Source organism: Podarcis filfolensis (genome assembly GCF_964270895.1).
Source record: "Podarcis filfolensis genome assembly, chromosome: 17".
Lineage (NCBI taxonomy): Eukaryota > Metazoa > Chordata > Lepidosauria > Squamata > Lacertidae > Podarcis > Podarcis filfolensis.
Window position 1 is genome coordinate 6,105,615 of NC_139621.1, and position 24,533 is coordinate 6,130,147.

General features: G+C 45.2%; 2 protein-coding genes across 4 annotated transcripts; one reads left to right on the forward strand and one right to left on the reverse strand.

Annotated features, from left to right (window-relative positions):
* Window positions 1–9,020: 9,020 nt before the first annotated feature.
* LOC310752963 (lysozyme C, milk isozyme-like) lies at window positions 9,021–14,200 on the reverse strand. The gene is made up of 4 exons (XM_083594157.1): window positions 14,032–14,200; window positions 11,950–12,108; window positions 10,623–10,704; window positions 9,021–9,208 (listed from the first exon to the last, which is right to left on the reverse strand). Exons 1-4 carry the CDS (start codon window positions 14,168–14,170, stop codon window positions 9,142–9,144), a joined length of 447 nt encoding a protein of 148 aa, XP_083450283.1. The 5' UTR covers window positions 14,171–14,200; the 3' UTR covers window positions 9,021–9,141.
* A 3,196-nt stretch (window positions 14,201–17,396) lies between these two features.
* Window positions 17,397–24,308, forward strand: SPACA3 (sperm acrosome associated 3). Of its 3 annotated transcripts, none has more exons than XM_083594117.1 (5): window positions 17,397–17,514; window positions 18,698–18,907; window positions 20,174–20,332; window positions 21,153–21,231; window positions 24,033–24,308. In XM_083594117.1, the coding sequence occupies exons 2-5, from the start codon at window positions 18,742–18,744 to the stop codon at window positions 24,097–24,099; spliced, it is 471 nt and encodes a 156-aa protein (XP_083450243.1). In that variant the 5' UTR covers window positions 17,397–17,514; window positions 18,698–18,741; the 3' UTR covers window positions 24,100–24,308. The 3 variants fall into 3 exon arrangements, 2 of the variants coding, with proteins under 2 accessions (XP_083450243.1, XP_083450242.1); XR_014543052.1 differs by having other exon boundaries at window positions 17,507–17,635; window positions 20,174–20,344; window positions 24,033–24,093; XM_083594116.1 differs by having other exon boundaries at window positions 17,507–17,635.
* The last annotated feature ends 225 nt before the right edge of the window (window positions 24,309–24,533 follow it).

Genomic DNA, 24,533 nt, shown 5'->3' on the forward strand with positions numbered 1-24,533 from the left:
ATCGGAAAGAGTCTGGCAAATTCATACTATGGTACCTCAGGGTAAGTACTTACGGTAATTCGTTTCGGAGGTCCGTTCTTAACCTGAAACTGTTCTTAACCTGAAGCACCACTTTAGCTAATGGGGCCTTCTGCTGCTGCCGCGCCGCGCCGCCAGAGCCCGATTTCTGTTCTTATGCTGAAGCAAAGTTCTTAACCTGAAGCACTATTTCTGGGTTAGCAGAGTGTGTAATCTGAAGCGTACGTAACCTGAAGCGTATGTAACCTGAGGTATCACTGTATTGCATTGAGGAGCCACACAGAAAAGAGCTGTGGATTTCATCCCAGTGTTTCATTGTGAATTTGTGCCTGTTTTCTGTTCCTTCACAAGCAGAGCTAGACTCCGTGTGATTGGAAAATGTGGCCATTATATTCACCTGTAAATTCGAAGTGGTTTTTTTTGGATAATTGGAATTCTTCAGGTCTAGCATAAATGAGAAAGGGGAAAACATCTAAAGCAGTGGAGAATATGTTGTTTCTCTGTAGCATGTGAACTACTGCATGCATTCTCTAGGAATTAAAACCAACTGAGCTAACTAGCAAGGCTAGCTGATTAACAGAGTTGTACAAGTGAAACCTGCAACAAAACTTACACGTCGTCTGCACGGTACGTTTAAAGGTGCTTTAAATGGTCATGTATTCTCCCTAAGAATTATGGAAACTCTATTCAAAAATACAGTAAAGGTTCGCTATCTATGCTAGCATTTGATTGACATTGGAGTGAGACTGAGTTGAGAAATAAGACTAAGAGCACATATTGATATAGGAATATATTAGATAATATGTAAAGAAATAATAATAATAATAATAATAATAATAATAATAATAATAATAATGATAATAATTTTTTATTTATACCCCGCCCTCCCCAGCCAAGGCCGGGCTCAGAGCGGCTTACAAGCAATAATAAAAACAAGATGAATGATTACAACTTAAAAACAAAAATAAAATACAACATTAAAATAATGGAACATTAAAATATTAAAATGTAGCCTCATCGCAGGAGAAGGAAAAGAAAAAAGAAAGAAAGAGGGGGAGGGAATCAAATTGGCTCCAAGCCAAAGGCCAGGCGGAACAACTCTGTCTTACAGGCCCTGCAGAAAGAGATCAGATCCTGCATGGCCCTGGTCTCATGAGACAGAGCGTTCCACCAGGCCGGAGCCAGAGTTGAAAAGGCCCTGCCTCTGGTTGAGGCCAATCTAACTTCCTTAGGGCCTGGGACCTCTAGGGTGTTGCTATTTATGGACCTTGATATACAATAATAAGAGTGTGTAGGACTACAAGTGCATTCATTTGTAAAAAAGGAATATACAACAGAAAAGACAGGAAGTCTAGTGTGTTGGTATGTGTATGAAATTGTTTTTGTTTTTTCTCTTTTTTCTTTCTTTTTTTGTTTCATTTTCTTTCTAGGTATGTAAAATTTGTATATAATTTTTGTATACATGTTGGAAATTATATTATAGTAAGTCCTGTAATGTAATATGACAACGTTTACCGATGTAATAGAAGAATATTAACAAATAAATAAAACACAAATTCAAAAAAATAAAAAATTATGGAAACTCTAGTTTGTGCTGCAATCCCTTCCTCCCTTCCAAAAGCTACCATTCTTCTATGAGGGGAATAGGGGGTCTGCTTACAGTGCTCGGCACCCTTAACAAACGACAGTCCCCCGGGGTTCTTTGGCGGAAGCCGTGCTTTTTAACATTGTATAAAAGTACTTTAAAATTAAGTTGTAGATATGACCCAGTTTTCCTCATCAGTCAGGCAGCATCCTATGGTTTCTATCCTCAGCCCTTATTGGATGGTTTTTGAGGGTTTCCCATTTCCTCCATAAGCTGTTTCACCTTTTAGAAACTGATGTAAATCTTTGGTTCTGGGGCCCCCAAATCTGCTGCTGCTACCTCCCTCTTGGTGTATATGTGTTGTGCCATTTGGACTTCAGAAGCAACAGTACTTGGAGAACGGAGGTTGTGATCCGACTGGAGCCCCGCAACAAAATGGTGTGTGGACATAGACAGCCTTCAGAGATCTCCTTTTTCAGTCATGTGGCAGCCTAGAAGAATTGAGCAAATCAGTCTCTTAAGCTTAAGCCAAGAAATAGTATTCTTTATGAAATTGAATATCAATCTACATATCAAGGCTTTGAGATTAGATCACTGAAGAAGCCCAGAAAACTACCTTGGGAGTGTGCTATCTGCAAGCCCCAGTAAAAGGGCCCCATCGGGGGCAAACAGCAGCCTTACCTGGACTGCCAGGGCGAAACAGGTGCAAAACACCAGCACCCTGTCTACAACTTCATTAACATCCATCTACAACTTCAGTAGCATCTCTCAGTATTGTGAACAACACCGAACTTACCCTTTGTTGGTCTCTTCATGAACTTACCTAAAAAGATAAAGAAAACAAAAGACTGAGTTAAGCATTTGAAAAATCCATTGAAACCAGACATTATAAGTTCATCTTAGGTTGGGTAGTTCGTAAGTCTTTGTGGCTTTGCACAAGGTTTTGTATATTTCTTTCAGAAGATTGAGAAAGAATGTATAATTATTTTGGTAATTATTGTGTGTATATTAGTTGCCAACGTGTTGCATGAGTCGTACTACTAGAATAAATGATAGGCAGCTGCCATCTGGCAAGAGAGCAAGTGAACAGGCAGGATGGGGTCTGGGCAGTGGCTGGAAAAAGAGAGAGGGAATGGGTGTGTGTCTCCTTCTCGATAGTCGTTTCGCAGTCTCTTTATTTCATTTCCCCTCCAACCTGGATTTCTGTAACCCCTTCTGCTTTTCTCTCTCTCTCTGGTTTAATTATATATTTTATCGATCATTTAGAAAAATACAACATGAACAAATCCAGTCAAACAATAAATAAGAACAACGAAGTACACAGTAGAAGTAGAATCATGGCAAAATAAAGTCACATCTCACAGAGCAAGTGTATTACAGTTTTTCCTCTCAACTATCAGTCCACATTCCACAAATCCTTAATGGGCTTTTGGGCAGATCCCCTCCCTTTCTTTAGGTTTTTTTTTAAAGCAACAACAACAACAACAACAATAATGAAGTTTTGGTTTTACAAGCAAGTTTGCCTATACTCCCTTCTAGTGTGTGGCTGTTTTGGATATCTAGGCTACGGCACTCAGAGAATAGAATGGGAATTAGGATACACAATGATTTCACATTCCATCCTGCAACAATAGTTTTCAAGCTCCTTTACAAATTTACAATTAAAAGAATATAATAAAACATACATGCATATTCAAGGGATTAATGCAGATTTTATAAAGGCAACAACAATGGCCTGCTTCACACATAATGCTGTATCATGACTTAGTGTTATGTGTGAACCCTGCCCAGTAGCTTAACTGCTGTTTGTTTTTACCACCAACAAACCATGATTTGAAGCAATGGTTTGTTGCTGCCTTAACTCACGGTTTGTTAAACAAGCCATGGCTTTGTGTTATATGTGAACCAGGCTGTTGGAAACACAGAAGAGACAGAGCAAGCTTCCCCTCCACTTTTCTGTCACATCCCCATTTTCAAGGAATGTGCTACACTGGCCTCCCAGAGTCCTCTTGCTCAGACTGTTCTATGTGTGGACTGTAGATTTCAATTCATATCCATTTCCCATTTAGCCATATTACATTTTTATTGAAAGGCCTGTGAGTCCTTATACGTGTTTGGTGGACCTGTGAAAAAATCAAAAGCTTCTGGAACACAGTACATGCCGAGCTTAAAAAAAATGTTTAAGTATAACTTTATTAAAAATACAGAAGCTTTTCTACTAGGGATAATGGACACAGGTATAGCAAGAGATCAGAAAATATTCCTCTATGCCACAGGAGCGGCAAGGGTCCTAATTGCTAAAAACTGGAAAAAATGAAACTGTGCCAACAAAAAAGGAATGGCAAGACAAACTGTTAGAGTATATTGAGCTGGCTAGATTAACAGAGGCAATTAGAGATCACACTAGACAAGAGTTTCAAAAAGAATGGGGGAAATGCAGAGAATATTTCACAAAACAGTGCCCTGAAATTACATACCTGGACTTGTTTCGATTAATGTCTGCAGGAGACTTTGTGGATATTTAAATTATAATGAGAAAAATCTTAATAATTCTTCATAAAGGAAACAGTTTATAAGAAGTAAATAAGGAGGCCAGATACAGGGTATTGTTTGTATTGTTGTATGTTATGCTCACTGTATGTTATGTTCACATTTAATGAGGGTGGATTGTGTATTGGGGGGTGGGGGGTTTATGTTATGTTGTAAATAAAATTCCAATAAAACTATTTTAAAGAGAAAGAAAAGAAAGGCCTGTGTGTCTTCAGTATGATGCCCTATGCCAGCCTTTTCAAGTCTTGCTTATTGGAAGGCATCCAGGATGCTGAGAGTTTCTGTTGAGCATGTGAAGTCCATTATTTGTCATAATCCAAGTTTGCTTTAAGTTGGAGACATGATTTATTTATATTTCATTTCATTTCATTTCTATACTACCCTATACCCTAAGGTCTCAGGTTAAAGGCTTCCAGGAACACTGTTGTCCTGCTGAGATGTGTTGATAGCATTGGTTGTTTCTTGGAAACTAAGGAGTTTCAAAGCTGCTCCTGACAGGATTAATTCAGACTGCTAGGAATAATGCTTCTCAGCTTCTGTTCTAATGTACTTAGTCAACACAGATTGGTCAAAGGTTGCTTGGTCGACACATGGTGTCTACACTTATTGCTCAAGACTCTCCACTAATCACTGCTCTCTTGAGTCAATTGTTTGCTGCAGGCTCACTTTGGAAATTTTAATATGTAACCTGAAAGATGTGATTTTGCAATATCATGAGACCTTACATCTCAGTAAGAAATGGCTGGTTGTTGTTGCCATCACTTTTTTGAGGAAAAGCCTTCTGAACGAAGTAACCAAGTTCATTATCTGAAGTTTCTGTGTAAATCCGGATTTAGGGGCAGGCAAATCAAGTGACCACTTGAGATATCAGGCTCAGAGCTTTACCCAATTAACTAGATAGGTGAGCCAACCCCAAGTCTGGTGACGATGGCTTGAAGATTGAGCGATGTTTCCTGAAAATGAGGACCTTGTTGAGCTCATAGCACAATGGAGCTGAGGTGGGGCCTCTGAAGACCTAAGTATCAATTGACACGTCGCCTTCTGTCTTGAAACCCCCCAAGTGGTGAGGCTACAGACAACCCGAGCGGCCAAACAGATGGACAAGAGGCCTTCTTTTGGAACCTCAGCTGCTTTTCGGTTCCTCTAACCAAATGAATCGAGATTAGTCTGGAACACATCTGAGCTAATTATAGGCTGGGGTGGCTGATTCTTACGCACCTGGTCCACTGTTTATCTTAACTTGTTTTGTTAAAGGGCTTAAAAATACCTAACCGCAAACCACTTGTGACCGTGTCTCTGTCTTCCGGGAACAGCGGAGTGGAGCTAACAAAGGACCTAAATAAATGGCTTCTGATCCTTAAACATGATGTTGGGCGATCTTCACCCAGTATGAATGGTCTTTATTCCAGTAGAGCTGATGAAGCTAGTTTCTCGGTTAGGGTAGGATTACCAGGCATCACTGTTGCCCGGGGACAGTCCCGGATTTGTGAATAAGACCCCAGACAAATCCCATCCCTGGAACGTCCCTGGATTTCATCTAATGTCCCTGGGAAATGCAGCAGCAGAAGTCTCAGTAGCCCGGAGCAGTTGGCTCTGGCTGGCTACAGGAGCTGCTCGGAAGTCCCCATATGATGGTGGTGCAGGGGCTCTAAGATGCCGCTTCCGGGCTGCCTCCACCTTCCCTGACCCCAGCACCTAAGCTGTGAAGGGAGGCTTCGTACTGCCTATTGGAGCAGCCTCCCAACTCCTACTTGTGTGCAAGCAGGAGCGGAGCAGGGATCTCTCAGTTAGGCAACGGGAAGTCTCCCTTCCCAGCTGAGGGATCCCCGCCCCCTCCTGCTTGCACACAAGTAGGAATGGGATTGGGGCTGCTCCGATGGGAAGGGAGGCATTGCGCTGCCTGAGAGATCCCTGCCCCCTCACACAAGTAGGAGTTGGGATGGGGCTGCTCCGAAAGGCAGTGTGAAGCCTCCCTTCCCAGCTGAGGGATGCCCTCCCCCTCCTTCTTCCACGCAAGTAGGAATGGGATTGGGGCTGCTCTGATGGGAAGGGAGGTATCACGCTGCCTGAGCCTTGCCACCACCGCTCTTGGCCCTCCTCCGCCTTCCATGCCTGATCCACCGCACACTGCTTCCCCACCACCACCACCACCGAAGAACCAGCAACTCGGGCTGCCCGGGCTCATGGAGAAAAGAGATAGAAGTCTCAGAGGAAGGGGAAACATGGCGGTTCAGGTCAAGGCGGCGGCCGCCCTTCTGCCACCGCCATTGCTGCAGCATCAACGTCCCAAATGTGTAGTATGTATGTATGTATGTATGTATGTATGTATGTATTTAAAGCGTCTCCCTAATTCTATCTGGGTGAACTTAGAGAAGAAGTCCCATCTTGCTCCTCATCTGCTAGTCTTGTAGGAAGCAATGGAACTATGTGTACCATTTGTTCCCTTCAGGATCACTCAGATGTTAAAGAAGGGAACAGCACAGCCGTAAAGCCATCTTCTTGCTAAGCAGTGACAAAACAGGACAGGTATCAGAATGGAGGTACTGACTGGTCAACAGAGAGAGGAGGAGGAGGAGGAGCATATGGCAGAGCTGGCAGAGAAAAGATAAATTACTCCAGTTGTTGACAAAGCTTTTCAAAGCAATAAAAACAAAAGTTCACATATTCGTCATATTATTTCCCCACAACAAGTGGACTGCCTCACCTTAAAATTTAAATGTCAACTGAAGGCATCATGGTTCGCTAGTCAGGGGGGCCATCACTTCCCTGAAGCACAATTTCCCTCAGCCAGTGGAGAGTGGAGATAAACAAGATTCTGGCACAGCCTCCTTGGCCCACCCAAGGGTGTCCATGTTAGCATTCTGTAAACTACCTTGAATTTCCGAAAGAGCAAGTTCTGTTTACTGACGCTCACTCATATGCCTACTTGTTTCCCCAGCCAAGCTGAGCATGACCAAGAAAGTCAGCCACTTGTGTTCTTATGTGGTAAACCATCCTGTGATCCTCTGATGAAGGACAGTATAGAACAGACATCCCCAAACTTGGACCTCCAGATGTTTTGGGACTACAACTCCCGTCATCCCTAGCTAGCAGGACCAGTGGCCAGGGATGCTGGGAATTGTAGTCTCAAAACATATGGAGGGCCGAGGTTGAGGAAGCCTGTAATATGAGCAAAATATGGGTCAAGACAAAGCATGGATGAGCCCTTGCTGTACCTGTTGGTTTCAACTCTTATATTTTCCTGTGCAGCTGGTGTAGCCTCTTTGACAACAGCTACCCAAAATTAGTTGTATGACATATCCTTTGTATGTATGACAGTATGATACCCCCTGTTCCTGTGGAGCTACACTCCATCTGTTTGCTTGTTGTGATGGGCTATCAGCTTCTGAACTCACTTTAGCCTTGACTCATTCAAGGGTTAATTCTGAGACCGAACTGAATTGAAATGGGGCACCTGGTGGGTCACTATGAGAACAGGATGCTGGACTAGATGGGTCTTTGGCCTGATCCAGCTGAGCTCTTCTTATGTCCTTACAAAGGAAAGTGAGCAACATACCAAGAAGAGGAGCTCTTGAGACTCTTGTCTCTTAGGGTGGTTCTATAGGTTTGGCTGTTGCTCAAGATCTTGCCACTCAACTTGGCAGGAGGGGTCTTGAGATGGGGGCAGCAATCTTTGTCAACGTTTGGATGCTAGCCACCATTTTGAATCAAGATGGTTGACGGAAAAGAGACTTTGACACGACTTTGTCCAAATTTTGGCGTAGGCTCTGTCACCTCTTGATATATCTTTGCCACACTGGGTTCCTGAGGTGGGGGTAGCAGACTTCATTGCCATTTCAATGCCAGGTGCCATTCTGAATCAATACGGCAGGCCAAATCACTTTGGTGTTACTTTGCTTTTTTTTTTACACAGGTCAGCCCACCTCTTGAGATATCCTTGTCATGAAGGTTCCTGAGGTCGGGTCTACATCAACGTGTGGGCACCCAGTGCAATTTTGAATCTGGATGGTGGACCAAAATGTGACTTTTGTATTGCTGCATCCATAGAATCATAGAATTGTAGAGTTGGAAGTTATCCTGAGGGTAACTTTTTGGCATAGGTTTGGCAACCTCTTGAGATATTGTCGACAAACTTGGCATGAGGTTCCCACCACGGGGGCAATGGTCTTTGTTGATATTTGGATGCTGGGCACCATTGTGATTCAAGATGGTAGACTGAAATACGATTTTGGCATGACAGCCCCCACCTTTTTTTCTTTGCATAGGTTTAGCTACCACTAAATATATCATTGCAAAACTCACCATGAGGCTTACCAAGGTCAGAGCAGTGGACTCTGTCACTGTTTGGATGCTGGGCACTATTTTGAATCAAGATGGAGGACTGAAATATCAATGTGGCATGACTTCACCCATGTTTTGGTATAGATTCGGCCTCTTGAGAGTGTTCCCAAACTCAGCTGTTGGCCTTGAGGTAGGAAGGCCTTCTCTGTGGCAGCTCCTAAGTTGTGGCATTATAGGTTTGAGCAAGGGCTGAAGACACAAACTCCTTTATCCTGGCATTTGGCCCACCCTATTCCTGTGGCTGTAATGTGTGTGTGTGCTTTTAATTCTGAGTTTTAAGTTGTTGTAACCTTCCATGGGACTTGCTGGTGGAAGGCAGGCAAGAAATGCAAACACTAACAGCTACAATAATAACTTCTTAATAAACAAGTCATCTTCCAGGTAGTTCCTACAATCTTTCTGCGACATGCGTGAATAACCCAGGACTTCACCTGCCTAGGGCATCCTTGTAGTAACTCCTCCCAAGGTGCTCCCACCTAAAATGTAAGGATAGGTGCTGAACTGACATTATAAAACAGGTCTCCACTGTTTTTTAATGCATTTATTTCTGCGACTGAGTTAGAACAATTTCTTGACAGGCTGAGACATAACTGAGGCTGGAGTCAGTTTTCTAGCATCCCTGCCGACACCAGGATATTGTGTTTTTTCTACAAGTCGCACCCTGCAACGTATTGAGACAGGTCCTGGCCTTGGCAATATAATCTCCATGCCACCCTGGAGGGGGAAATGAACAGATACGAAAAATGAACTGTGTGTGCATTTTATCAGCTTCAAACACAGCTAGGTTGTCCGTTTTCTCCATTTGGATTGAAGCTGGCTGGGGGTGAGGGGAGAATGCATCAAAACGCAGTTATATCACAACTGGATCGACATAGTTTGTGGCTACAGTTGTGTGCACGCTGCTTCACAAACCAGTGGTGGGAATACTCTGGATACAGAGAAAATATGTGTGCACAATGCTTTTGTTTTATCACTAAACAGCCTCGGTCCAGTATACCTGAAGGAGCGTCTCCACCCCCATCGTTCTGCTGAGGTCCAGCACCCGGGCCTTCTGGCGATTCCCTCACTGCGAGAAGCCAAGTTACAGGGAACCAGGCTGAGGGCCTTCTCGGTAGCGGAACCTGCCCTGTGGAACACCCTCCCACCAGATGTCAAAGAGAAGAACAACTACCAGACTTTTAGAAGACATCTGAAGGAAGCCCTGTTTAGGGAAGCTTTTAATGTTTAACAGACCACTGTATTTTAATACTCTGTTGGAAGCCGCCCAGAGTAGCTGGGGAAACCCAGCCAGATGGACGGGGTATAAATAATAAATTCTATTCTATTCTATTCTATTCTATTCTATTCTATTCTATTCTATTCTATTCTATTCTACTTGACTTGTATCCCTTCTACCTATGTGAAACTTTCTTAACTAAAATAGATGTGTTAAAGAACATACAGTGGTACCTCGGGTTAAGAACTTAATTCGTTCCGGAGGTCTGTTCTTAACCTGAAGCATCACTTTAGCTAATGGGGCCTCCTGCTGCCGCTGCATGATTTCTGTTCTCATCCTGAAGCAAAGTTCTTAACCCAAGGTAATATTTCTGGGTTAGCAGAGTCTGTAACCTGAAGCGTATGTAACCCGAGGTACCACTGTATAATAATATCATCTAACAGATCGCCATGGGCCCCCCTTGAAAGACTGAAATGCAGCACATTTCACAGGCATGGCAACCTAGACTGTTGTGCACATTAGTGGCTTGAAACACAGTGATGTCGTTCCCCTGCTGTCTTCCAACTCACATTTTTACATTACACACCTGGGGGGTGGGGTGGGGGGGATGTCTTCATCCAAGGCTTGTTACCTGATTTGTTTCCCTATACGTTCAACCCCCCAAAAGACTTCTATTCAACTTCTATTCTGTTCATCTGTGCATTTGCAATGACTGTCTCAAGTGGACACACCTCAACTCAACCGTGGCTTCCATTTGCAAATCAAACAGGAGTATTTCTAACATAATTGTGGCACCCTCATATTCCCCAGCTCAGAGGGAACTGGTGCTTCTGCAATGATTGTGGTGTTTAGGGTGTCCCTCCACCTCTCACAAGGGAAGACCCTTCTCCCAACAGTTCACAGGCTTCTTACCAGGCACCCAGTCCGTTGGGTGAATTGTCAACGACAACCTTAGCGCAAGCCACGTCTACGGCGATGTTGTCCGTCAGCAGTTCTGCAAGGAAAGCAGATGCAATAGGTGCACGAAGCAGGGTGTAGGAAGGGGGTGGTGGCCTACCCCAGATGTCATCCCAGAGTGGAGCTGACAAAATCCCCCCTGGGCGGACTGTGCGATTGCCCCCAGGCAGATTGCCCCACCCCCTGGGTAGATCACTCTGCCCCCGGGTGCATGACATGTGCACCGTTCCAGGTGCCCGAGCGGCCAGCTCCACCTCTGGCATGAAGGGGCCCTGTTGGGATGTTATAGGCCTGGTGCAGTTTTGAAGGGACAAAAGAGATGTAAAAAGGGCCAGACAATATTGCCTGATTCTCCCATAGTTGCAACCTTTTCTCCCCTCCCACCTGGCATGGCTCCTATGAGGCGGTCAGAAATACAACAGGTGTAGCTTCCTCCAGCATGGGAAAGCCGTGATGGTGGGATGAAGCTCTATGTCAGGCATGGCCAAACTTGGCCCTCCCGATGTTTTGGGACTACAATCCCCATCATCCCTGACCACTGGTCCTGTTAGCTAGGGATGATGTGAATTGTAGTCCCAAAACATCTGAAGGGCCAAGTTTGGCCATGGCTGCTCTATTTGGAATTTCTGTCTATTTTGCAAATGCTAAAGAAACAGGAGCTGCCTGGGAAAAACAACAACTAGTTGTCCTAGATTGACCCTCTGTCCATTAGCATGCAGCTTGAAATAGCCTTTTGTATCCAGAGGGTAAAAAATGGGGAACAGTCCTTATACACTTACTAATTCCAAGTCAAATAAATGTATCTTCTATGATCTGACTACACAATTTAATGTCCAAACAGACTACATGTGGAACTTGAAATCTCCTGGCTAGGAGGGCTGCAGTTCAGGTAGGAAGCTGGGGCTTTCCCAGCCAGCAGATACATCAACATATGAATAAGCTGGTCAACCTAGACCGCTGAACCACAGCTATCTGACTTTTTCTCTTTGGGAGTGCAAATGCCACACCTGCAAAGAGCTGGAGCAGAATGCTCCAGGGTGAGGAAGGACAACTGATCCTTTCTGTCTCCCCGAAGCAATTGATGTGCTGTGCATCACAATTTAGATTGGGGTGGGGAACCTGTGGCCCTCCAGATGTCATTTGGTTCTAACTTCCATCAGCCCCGGCCAGCAAGACCGATGGTCTGGGATGGTGGAAATTGTAGACTATCAACATCTGGTGGGCCAAAGGTTCTTCATCTCTGAAAGAGGCAAATCTCCCCCCAGGAGAAGCTGGTTCTCACCAGAGCATGGAATTCCGCATATGTTGGAACTTGGCTCGCTGGGACTCTGGCACCAGTAACGGCTGTTGATCTGGAAGATGCCATAGTCAGCACTGCCATCAGAGTCGTAGTGTATGGCCTGGGTATTGTAGCTGCTCTCATGACATGCTGTGCAGACCCCTGAGACAGAAGGCATGATACGGTCAAGAACTAAGTGTGCAGATTCTGAGGAGGATGCCCCATTCTTCACACCCACACGTGTTTCGAAATCCTGCCTTATCCAACTGTCCAGTGAGTCTGAGCTGCGGACTTTGGTGGCAAAGGGGTGGAAGGAACAAGAACCCCCGACAAGAACGGACTGGCATTATAAGCTACAAGAATTTGCTGAAATGGCGCAGTTAACAAATACCCTAAGAGGTAATTCAAAACAAAAATTTACGGAAAAGTGGAATAGATATAAAACATGTTCAAAAATACAGTAAAGGTTCGCTATCTATGCTAGCATTTGATTGATATTGGAGTGAGATTGAGTTGAGAAATACATTGAGAGCACATATTGATATAGGAATGTATTAGATAATATGTAAAGAAACATACAATAATAAGAGTACATTCATTTGTAAAAAAGGAATATACAACGGGAAAGACAGGAAGTCTAGTGTGTTGGTATGTATATGATTTTAAGGGAGAAGAGTCGGTGGAAGAAGATTGGAAGAAATTTAAAGACTATTTACAGAAACATTGTAAAATTAATGAATGTAAGAAGGATGTTGGAATGAAGTTAGGTGGTTTTAGCAGAAAGGTTATAAAAGATTAAGTAAAAATAGATTGTTAATTGGTGAGAATGTAAAGTTACATTATATTAAGATAAATTATTAGGATAAAAACAAAGATGGAAAGGATTTGCTGAAATAGCTAATTGAACTAGAACACAAAAAAGGGAGGTGTGAGGAGGTCAAGGAAACAAGCAAATGAAAGATAAGTTATGGAAGGATTGATTTGTTGTTTTTTTTCTTAATTTTTTTATTTTTCTGTGTTTTTGCTCTTTTTTCTTTTCTTTTTCTTTAATTTTGTAAATCTTTCAAAACCTTAATAAATATTTATTTATTTTTTTAAAAAGGTATGTATATGATTTTGGGGGGGAATTGTTTTCCCCCTCCCTCTTTGTTCTTTCTTTCTTTTTTTGTTTCATTTTTTTCTAGGTATATAAATTTTTTATATAATTTTTGTATACATGTTGGAAATTATATTATAGTATGTCCTGTAATGTAATATGACAACATTTACCGATGTAATATAAGAATGTTAACAAATAAATAAAATGCAAATTCAAAAATAAAAAATCCAGCTGTCCAGTGAGTTCTTGGCTTCACCACATCCACCTCTACGCTGCACCCTTCCACTTCTCTGTCTGTGGATGCACAAACCACATTCTTCACCCTGATTCATTCATTCACACACATCATTTACACCCTATTCCTGCAGCCCTATAAGGTAAAAAGGTAAAGGACCCCAGTCAAAGGTGACTATAGGGTGTGGCGCTCATCTTGCTTTCAGGCTGAGGGAGCCGGCGTTTGTCTGTAGACAGCTTCCTGGGTCATGTGGCCAGGATGACTAAACCGCTTCTGCCCAACGGGACACCATGACAGAAACCAGAGTGCACGGAAACAACATTTACCTTCTCGCTGGAGCAGTACCTATTTATCTACTTGCACTGGTGTGCTTTCGAACTGCTAGATTGGCAGAAGCTGGGACAGAGCAACGGGAGCTCACCCCATCGTGGCGATTTGAACCCCCAACCTTCCGATTGGCAAGCCCAAAGGGCTCTGTGGTTTAGACCACAGAGCCACCTGCGTCCTATAGCAGCCCTATAGCAGGATGCAGCATGGCATGTTCCAAATTAGCTATAGAAATGCGGAGGGAGGACACCATCCTCTCATAATTACAGCTACACACCTAGTCAGTCAGACCCAGAAGATTAAGCACTCTCCCCAGATGCAGTGCACCTGCCACCGCTGCCCCCTGCTGCCCCCCACTCAGATAAATTCTGTCTTTTCATAATGCTTGCCTAGCCAATACCCAGATGTCCCCCAATGGACTTACAGTTGGCCAGGCTATAGCCAGCATAACCATCTAAGCCCAGCTGCTGGAGCCTCTGAGCCAGCTCACAGCGGCCATAGATCATGCCTTCTCCTGTGGTGAGGAGACCAGCAAGGAAGGGTAGCAGCCAAAGAGCCTTCATCGTTGTAGTGCAGGAGGTCAAGGTAGATGGTGAAGGTGTCACGCCTGCTTTTATATGGGCTCTTGGGCACTCCTCTGGAAAGCAGCCAAGGTCTGCATGGTGTTGCCAGACCCTTGAGGACGTTCAGCCTGACCTTGCTTAGCTAATCTGCATGTGTGTGTCAACAAGAAGAAGGGGACATGACTCTTTGGGTCCCACTCTCTGTGCTGGAGGTGCTGAGAGCTGTAGCTCCAGGATCCATGTTGTATTACTAGATTTTAATTCATTCATTAAAAAAAAAGTCTTGCCATGCTATAGTTGATAAATTCACAATCTAACCAATTTAATTCCTGTATTAGAATTTTTACTTTAATGTACAAATAGGGTAATTTATGAGAACTTTCTATGGTTGGTATTCAGCTAAGTTTTACTTAGCGTAGACCGGCTGAAATTAATAGACCTAACGGGCCATATTGAAGGAATTTTTTGCACTAGTGCACAAGTGGAGAAACTTTTTGGCTCCATGGGACAGAGCCGGATCAGGATCAGCCTGGCAAGGAAAAGGCAAGTGGGTGGGGAAGTCTGACCTGCTGAGAGCTTGAGGGCCCCATTCCTGCCTCTCTCCACCTGGCTCAGGGCGGGGCCTGACAGGCTTGGTAAGAATTGCTGCTGCTGCTGCTGCCACCTAGCAAGGACTGGGGTATTTGGGGGATAATTTTGTTTGGAGTTTTTGTTGTTATTGATATTAATTTTTTGTATCTTTCTTTTTATGTGGAAATTGTTCAGTTTGGTTATGGAGTTTTTGATGTGTTTTGTTTATTTTTATGACTACTTTGCTATGTTTGTAATTATGTAAATCTTTTCATATCGTAAGCTGCCTTGAGTATTAACTGTGGAAAAAAGGTAAAGGGACCCCTGACCATTAGGTCCAGTCATGGCCGACTCTGGGGTGGCGGCGCTCATCTCGCTTTATTGGCTGAGGGAGCTGGCGTACAGCTTCCGGGTCATGTGGCCAGCATGACTAAGCCGCTTCTGGCGAACCAGAGCAACGCACGGAAATGCCGTTTACCTTCCCACCGGAAAGGTACCTATTTCTCTACTTGCACTTTGACGTGCTTTCGAACTGCTAGGTTGGCAGGAGCAGGGACCAAGCAACGGGAGCTCACCCCATCGTGGGGATTTGAACTGCTGACCTTCTGATCGGCAAGCCCTAGTCTCTGTGGTTTAACCCACAGCACCACCCACATCCCCTAACTGTGGAAAGGTGGCATACAAATAAAATGATGATGATGATGATGATGATGATGATGATGGGGCACCCCTTCAACCACATGACACCTTCTTTCACTATAGCAATTGGCTTTGCCTCTGCTCTTGGCAATTTCCATGGTCTAGTCGAAAGGACGTTCCTATGGCTGTCGCTTGACTTTCACCACCTTATCTTATCTTACCACCTCCTGAACCCAGAACAAACAGTGGGAGTGATGCCCTCGGATTTGTTCCCTGCTTATTGTTTTTGTCCAGTGGAAAAACTGGCACCTAGTTATTTGCAAAGGCAGTCAACTGGCACAGCCTGTTCCTTCACCGCTGGGAAGGGTGCCGAGTATTTTCATGTCTGTGTATTCTTGCATATTAGTTCTTCAAAAACAGGTCTTGGTGGCCCAATATTTTGTGGCACAACCCTGCTAAGGGTCCCCAGCCCATGAGGTAAAGGGAGCCCTGGCTGACAAAGCATCCAGGTGAGTTGAGCAGATGTGGGAGTTGGGCAGCAGGGCCAGGAGGTCAGGACAACCCGCCCTGCTTCTCCTTTCCTTCACCCAAGCTTTCAATAAAGTAACGTGAAGCACAAAAACAAGTATGTGGGAAGAAAGCCAGAAGGGGAGTTTGGGCTTTCCAGTGTTTTGAACTGTCCGTTTGCACGGGTATTTGGTTGGCCACTGCAGGGAAGCAAGATGGTAGGCAAGAGAGGCCAAGGGTGGGGAAATTCAGCCCTCCAAGTTTCTCTACCCAGCCCCCAGGATTCTCCCCCAAGCCACACACCTCTTCTCCCTTGGCCCCCCTCTCACCAGCCCTGCTTCACACCCTCCTTGAGTATATCTGCCTGGTTGGAATATGCCCTGGCACTCTGACGATGCCTTTTGCTTGTCTGGATGGAAGCTGGAAATGGGGTGTGGAGCACAGGTAGAAAACAGCGTACAGTGGTACCTCAGGTTAAGTACTTAATTCGTTCCGGAGGTCCGTTCTTAACCTGAAACTGTTCTTAACCTGAAGCACCACTTTAGCTAATGGGGCCTCCTGCTGCTGCCGCGCCGCCGGAGCACAATTTCTGTTCTCATCCTGAAGCAAAGTTCTTAACCTGAAGCACTATTTCTGGGTTAGCAGAGTCTGTAACCTGAAGCGTATGTAACCCGAGGTACCACTGTATTGCACAAAAGCAAATGTACATTTGTTGTTCCATCTACTTCTGCCTCTGGCCCCACCCACCACTGGCATGTAGCCCATAAATGAAACGTGGCCCTTGGACTGAAAAAGATTCCCCAACCCCGAGAGAGACCTTTTGTTTGATCCAGTTGCGCTCTTCTCACCTTCCTAACCAAAGCAGGGAGCTGGACCCAAGGGTCCTGCTGAAATACAGCAGACCGAAGGAGCTGTTCTTTTGAACAGGCAAGGGAAAGAAGACCCTGGTCTATTTATAGACCAAGTCTGACCAATCCAGAGGCTCCATCCTGTGCCAAAAAATGTCTCTGAGACCTGTGCACATGCAGCCCTCAGTAGCTAATGGGGCTAAGTTGCAGCTATAGGTGAATGTTGTTCTTGGACTCCCCTTTTTTGGGATTACGATAAACCCCACTTTTTTGGGTTGTGATAAGATCAGCTCCGTATTTAAAGATTTGCTAAAGGGAGGAGGTGAGAGGGACTCTTTAATCCATCAAATAGACACAAGAGAGCAACCAAATAAACGGAAATGGTGGCTTCTTTGTCAGTCCTTCACACAAAACGCAAGCCAATAAAGAATACCCTTCAGAGCTGTTGTACAGAATGGACTCTCTTATCTACATATAGCTTAGCTTATCCTGACTCAGCTGTGGAGCCTATTGGACAATCACCCAGAAGATCCCATGACTCCTACTCCCACCGCTCACAACGGGCGCAAAATTGAAGAATGGCGGGGATGGGTGCACCCATTTCTCAGCAGCGTAGCTCTGCTGGCAGTGGGAAGCAGAAGCAGGTCATGTTCTAGAAGCCCAGTTGCTGTGACGTCACAGGAAACCCCTCGGATTCCAGAAGCACCTGCCCCTTGGGAACGTCTGCCTCCAATTGCAGAGGGACCCAAGTGATTCTCTCACTCACGCAGGGCTTGTTCAGTAAGTGGCTTTCTAGAAGGGTGGGAGAAGAGCCAGGCTGGGTGTGGAGTCATGATGTGTAGACCTCAGCCACAGCTTTGGGATGGACATGTGTTCTCATGGGATAAACAGAGTGGAACAGGTGCATGAGGCTCAATTCTTGAGTTCTAGCTGATCTACAAGGGAAGTGGGGACTCGTGTTTTCATCTGCATATCTCTGATTGGCTGGAATGTATATTTGTGGAGGGCTTCTCTTTCAAATCCTACAAGGAAAGTTGATTCTGCTACAAACTCTTAGTCTAAGGTTACCAGACATCCCTGTTTCCTGGGGACAGTCCCCAGATTTACAGATCAGTCCCCATACAAAATCCATTGAAGTTGAAATGTGTCCCTGGATTCATTGAAAAAAATCTGGTAACCTTATCTTAGTCAGCTAAGGCACACTTACTGTGTGTAGAGGGGGAGCAGACAATCTTCACTTTAGGAGTACTCTTGAAAGATAGCCATCTGGGCATAGTCGAAGGACTGGAGTGCTTCTGTGCCAGAGAGTTTTCTTCATTGATCTTACATTTGTATCCAGCTTTTCTTTCAACATGGAACCCAAGGTTCCCCGATAGTTCCCCATCCAGACAGTGACCAAACACAGACCTACTTAGCTTAGCCGGGTGCAGAGTCTTATCATGTGCGTTAAGACCACATACCCTGGGACCAACATTTTGTTGCCTTTCACAAAGTTAGTCAACACTACGGCCAAGACAGGGAGTGTGGCTAAGACAAAGCCTACTAGCTCACTCTTCTGGGATGGTCCTACAGATGTTGCTGGACTACAGCTCCCATTGTTCTCAATGGTGGCTGGAGCTGATGGGAGTTGGAGTCCAGTTGTATCTGGAGGACCACAGTTCCCCATGTAAAGAGGAAGTATCAGGTATAAACATAATCATACATGTAGTCTTCGGCATCCAAAAAGTTTTAAACATTCATATCCAGAAATGTGAGCTGATGAATTGTTTTGTCTGAGGACTCAAGTATTGCACAGTCTGAATGAGGTCTGGTGATGTGCATGGAAGTGTTCACACACCAGGAATAAGTAGTGAGCTTTCTCCCCATTCCTCAAATGTAAGGACAAATCACAGTGGCCTAGTTGCTTGCTAACTGAACCTTTCCACCACAAGGGGCCTCATGGTGGTTTTCTCTTTCTCCATAGGCTGCCTTGGAGTCCCATGCCCCACCTGTCGTTCCCCGGGGATCATGTCCTTCCCAACACTTTTTTCAGGGAAGAAGCTTCTTTTCCTGCTGCCTCTCCTCATGTGCTTTACATCCAGAGTTGGGGGAAAGATCTTCGGACGCTGTGAACTGGCCCACTTATTGAAGGTGTCTGGCTTGGAAGGTTACCGTGGATACAGTCTAGCTGACTGTGAGTGCTTCTCTCCATCTCTTCCCTCCGTCCCTCTCACCTGAACTGAGGTCAGCCCTCATGTATGGGGAGCAGGATCTCCTGGCCCTCCTGTTCAGGACCTGGGTATTGGGGTGGGGTGGTTGTAATAATCAGGGCTGCATATTCTACAGCAGAGCTTTCCAAACTTTCCTGTTGGTGGCACACTTTTTAGACATGCATCATTTGCGACACAGTAATTGAGTTTTACTAGCAAACCAGAAGTTAAACTGACCCCTTTCCTGTCCCACGAGGAGCACAGGGAGCTTTCATGCAACAGACCTACACACTGCAGATGACACACTAATGTGTCACAATGCACAGTTTGGAAAGCTCTGTTCTACAAGCATGTGCAAGGGCAGTAAAAAAAAGTGTCACATGAAATTTAGTGGTGAGAATGTGTGAGCTTTAATCCCCAAAAGAAAAAGGCATACTTCTAGCTCTCATGACTGTGAAGAGAAAGACTTGGAAATGTACGTTTAGTTATTTATTATTTATACATTATGACAATTTATCTACTGCTTAATTGCAGTCATCCATCCCCAAGCGGTGTATGGGAAACTGAAGACACTGAAAATGAACATTGGTTCAAATTATAAAATCAGAATTCAGTTAAAATGGCTGCTGGCATAGCAATTTTCAACAGGCTCTGGGAGTTCAAAAGGGAGGGAGCCTGTCTGACCTCATCTGGAAAGCGGTTCCATAAAATTGGGCCCCAAATGCTGAATGGACTCTTCCTGGGAAATTTAAGCTGTGCATCTTAGCTGGGGGGTGGGGAGACTGCTACCAGTGTCTCCCCTGGAAACCTCAGGGCTTGGGCAGGATATAAAGATTCAAGCGCTTTGTTAAGAGCCTTGTAAATTGAGACAAACACCTTGAGCCTGGCCCAGGTGTGGGCAGCCAGTGCAAGCTTTCAAGCACTCAAGTTATGTGCTGGTGTTGTTCTGTTCCCGTCAACAGTCTAGCCTTTTCACCAGCGGCAGCCTGCAGGCCAGGCCCAAGCGTAGCCTTGCATGGAGCACATTGCAATATCTGAGCCACCTTGCTGCATGTGTGCCCCGCCTAGCTCCTTGTCCCTCCCGCATGACTGACAGAAGCAAATAAATTATGCAAAACAAGGACCTATATGTAAATATGCTTAATTTGCATAATTTATACAGGTGGCCCAAACCCCAGCATTTCCTGGAGCAGAATTTGTGTTAATCTTGGCGCAGAATTCCTGGATCCTTCTCCCTCTCCACCTTATAGGGGTCTGCTTGGCCTTCTATGAGAGCCACTTTGACACGGCAATTGTGGACCACGAAGCTGACGGCAGCACCAGCAATGGCATCTTCCAGATCAACAGCCACCTTTGGTGTGAAGATTACAAACACTTCCAGCCAAACTTCTGCAAAATGCATTGCAGCGGTGAGCTCTGAAGTGGGTTGGCTTCAGTTCTACATCCTGGCATTAGAGGGCGCTGCTCAGCAGCCATATGGGACCAGGTTGCAGCCAAGTTCCCTGCAGGGACTGCAGCATCTGCTGCCGCCTTTGCTTGTAAAGTCCATTCAGTGGAGCCTGCTTCCTGCGTCCTGCGTGAGCCACTGATCTTGGACACACACCTTCTGATTGGAAGAGGGCAAGCACAGGGACCTAGGGAGAGAGACACTGGCCTCCTCCTCCAAGGTGCTGCAATTGAAAGATCCATGCCCAGACAATGTGGCAACAAGGCAGAATTACCTGTGCCCCAAGCCTGCTTCATCAGAAGCTGGCCAAGCCAGACCTGGGTCCCATGCAGAGAAGCAATAGGCAAACATCCACACAGGTGGGAGGTTTGATTCCCTGCTGTCCTCTTATAGAAGGAATGGGGAACCCATGGACCTTTGGATGTTGTTGGAGTACAACTCCTATCAGCCCCAGCCAGCCTGACCAATGGCCAGGGATGTTGGGAGTTGTAGCCCAGCAAATTATGGAGGGCTGTCCATCTCATGGCATGTTTATGTCCCCTGGCAGACATTTTGGGGGTTTCTGTACTAGGGGGATGTGCTGGTCTGCAGAGATATTCTCTTTCCAATAGGAAGGCACAAGATGCAGGCTAAGGAGCTGGTTGGAGAGAGGCTCCGGAGGGATGTTGTAACTCATGGGTCACCTCTGCAGGCTTCTTCTCTGCAGAAGGTCACCTCTGCAGAAGCAGGAGTTGCGGGTGTTGCCTCAGCCCCTCATGCCTTCTTTTCCTCTGTCCCCACAGATCTGCTGACCAGTGACATCAAGGATGACATTGTCTGTGCCATGAGGATAGCACAAGGACCAAGAGGCCTAGGAGCATGGTAAGGGGAGCTCTCGGGGGTAGCGGGGTAGAATCTGGTGACCACCACTAGGTCCTGCACTTCTGCTGCATGCTAAGCAAAACAGGGAAATTTGTTAGCAAGGAACTGTGGTGATATCCAGCCTTACTGTTAGTCCCCATCCTCTGGACAACCAGAGGCCATCAAAAGGATCTTGTCTCTTAAGATGGATGGTAAATCAATGTTGAAAAAATCCAAAGAAATCAAGCAACAGAAATTATTATTAAAGTACAGTCATACCTCGGGTTGAATGTGCTTCAGGTTGAGCGCTTTCAGGTTGCGCTCCATGGCAACCCGGAAGTAACGGAGCACATTACTTCCAGGTTTCGCCGCTCGCACATGCACAGACGCTCAAAATGATGTTACGCGTATGCGAGGAAGCGGCAAAACACGACCCGCACACGCGCAGAAATGCCGTCGCGTCTTACGTTCTATTCAGGATGCAAACGGGGCTCCAGAACGGATCCCGTTCGCATCCCAAGGTACCACTGTATAGTGCAGAATTGCAACGATCTTTTTAAAATATAATACATAGCACTTAGAAACCACAAACACATACAAGGATCTGATGCACAGGATAATTTTAAAAGCAATAATGAACAATTGCCTTGCAAAGCCACAAAATGCCCAAATAAAAATCCCTTATTAAGTCTGATACACTTTTAAATAACAGAGAGATTTCAAGGTCCAAAAAATTCAGATCTCAGTGTTAGCTGATCAGGAGTCATTGGGCCTGTTCTTACAAAATCCTATTTAGGGTAACCTCAGCAGACTGGGACGCGGGTGGCGCTGTGGGTTAAACCACAGAGTCTAGGACTTGCCGATCAGAAGGTCGGCGGTTTGAATCCCTGCGATGGGGTGAGCTCCCATTGCTCGGTCCCTGCTCCTGCCAACCTAGCAGTTCAAAAGCACCTCAAAGTGCAAGAAGATAAATAGGTACTGCTCCGGCGGGAAGGTAAACGGCGTTTCCGTGCGCTGCTCTGGTTCGCCAGAAGCGGCTTAGTCATGCTGGCCACATGACCCGGACGCTGTACGCCGGCTCCCTCGGCCAGTAAAGCGAGATGAGCACCGCAACCCCAGAGTCGGTCACGACTGGACCTAATGGTCAGGGGTCCCTTTACCTTTACCTTTACCTTTACAGCAGACCAGATTTGTTCATTGATTGAAGAAATGCAATAACAGCCCCACAGTTTAGGAGTAAGGAAGCTGTGGCCCTACAGATGCTGTAGGGCTGACGCTCATCACCCAGTGAATTTCATGGCTGAGTAGAGATTTGGACCCTGGTCTCCCACATCCTAGTCAGGCACCCTGACTATTACACCACACTGGCTGCCCATGGTGGCGGACTCCAACCTCTATCAGACCCCTGCCAGCTACCCCAGCCTAAAGAGTTTATCACAGGCTCATAGAAGATAGAAGCTGCCATACTGAGTCAGATCATTGGCATTTCCCTCTCAACTGTGCCTAGACTGACTGGCAATGGCTCTCCAAGGTTTCAGGTGGTCTCTCCCAGCCCTACCTGGAGATGCTCCTGGGGACTGAACCCGGGACCTTCTGCAAAGCAAACCAGATGCTCTACCATGGAGCTATGGCCCTTAGAAGAATCATATTGTAAGCCTGACATTATAGATTCCTTGACCATTCAGATTCCAGTGGACCATTATGTCTCTGCAGCTGTGCAGAAGCTAGTTGTCTGGTTATGGTGGCCCTTGCCAGTCTGGTGCCATCCAGATGTATTGGATTACAGTTCCCATGAGCCCCATCTGGGACAGGCATACGATGCAGGGGCTGATGGAAGTTGTAGTCCAAATCATCCAGTTGGTGAAGATGGAGTTATGCTCAGGGCTTGGAAAGTTCATTTTAAAAGGACTTTGTTTCAGTTCACCCTTGCAGAAAGCAACTAACTCTGTTCCAGTTCACTTCACAGCTCAGTTCACAATTCATTCACATGGTTCTCAGCATTTCCCCCTAGTCTTCAGAATTTTAAATTGCTAAAGTATAAAATCTGCTTAAGAAGACTATGAAACATTTTTTTTTAAATCCCCACCATCCCCAGTGTAATGTGAACACTTGTTTCATTTCTTCTTTCCAACAATCATGAGCTTTAATCTTCAACTGCAGCATACCCTCCGACATTTCTCCGATGAAAATAGGGATGTCTCATTCCATAAGGATAATTTTACTATTTATACCCCATACATCTTACTTGGGTTGCCCCAGCCACTCTGAGCAGATTCCAACATATATAAAAACATAACATTTTTTTTAAAAAACCTTCCCTATACAGGATTACCCTTAGATGGCTTGGGGGTTGGATAACTCCATACCCTCCAACATTTCTCCAATGAAAATAGGGACAGCCTAAGGAAAAGTAGGGCATTTCAGGATCATATCAGAAACTGGGACAGCTTCTCTAAATCAGGGATGTCCCTAGAAAAAAGGGACACTTGTAGGGTCTGCTGCAGCATCACTTTTCAGATAGCTTAAAATGGTACATGCAATGGCCACAATCGAACACAGATTGAATTGAATTAAAAAGTGTCCTAATTTCCACCATTTAGCTCACCTGGAAATTATAGGAATTACTCTCAGGTGTGATCCAGAGGTTTTTGAATTTATTCAGTGCATTAGTTAATTTGAATGAGTTTATTCCAAGCACAGGTTATACTCTTCCTGTCTGTTTCTTTGGGACTTGTACAGCAGAAGCTATCCTGTAAATTTACATTCCATACTTTATCCATGAATTTCTCTTTAATGAGATTCCCTTTCTTTCTCTCACTCAGGATGGGTTGGAGGGAAAATTGCGAAGGCCTCGATTTGTCTGCCTGGTTGAAAGGATGTATTCTGTGAGAGAATAACAAGGAGGACAGAAAGGCGGCTGTGGAAGGGCTGGGCGCTGGATGTGTGGCTTGCGCCCTGGGACTACTGCCTTCCTGGAGCTAAATAGTGCTGCATGAATAAACTCTTTTAAAGCTCTCGGCTGGGCCCTGCAGTGGGGAGAGTGATTGTAACTTGGACATTGAGAACCAAATCTTGTGCTATAAAAATATTTCTTCAGACTCTGTGATTTGAGGTACCGTGTATTGCAGCTCATGTGAGGGGACGCGTTGGGATCTATGATGCCTAAGTTTTCAAACTGTATTCCAAGAGGTCCCTCAGGACCTTATCGGGGCTTCCTCAGTTTAAAGGTCAGTAATGGCAAACAAGATTCCTGCAAGGACAAGTTGGTTGTTTATTTTGTTAATTAAATTTGTATGCCACTCTATACCGATAGAACTCAGGGT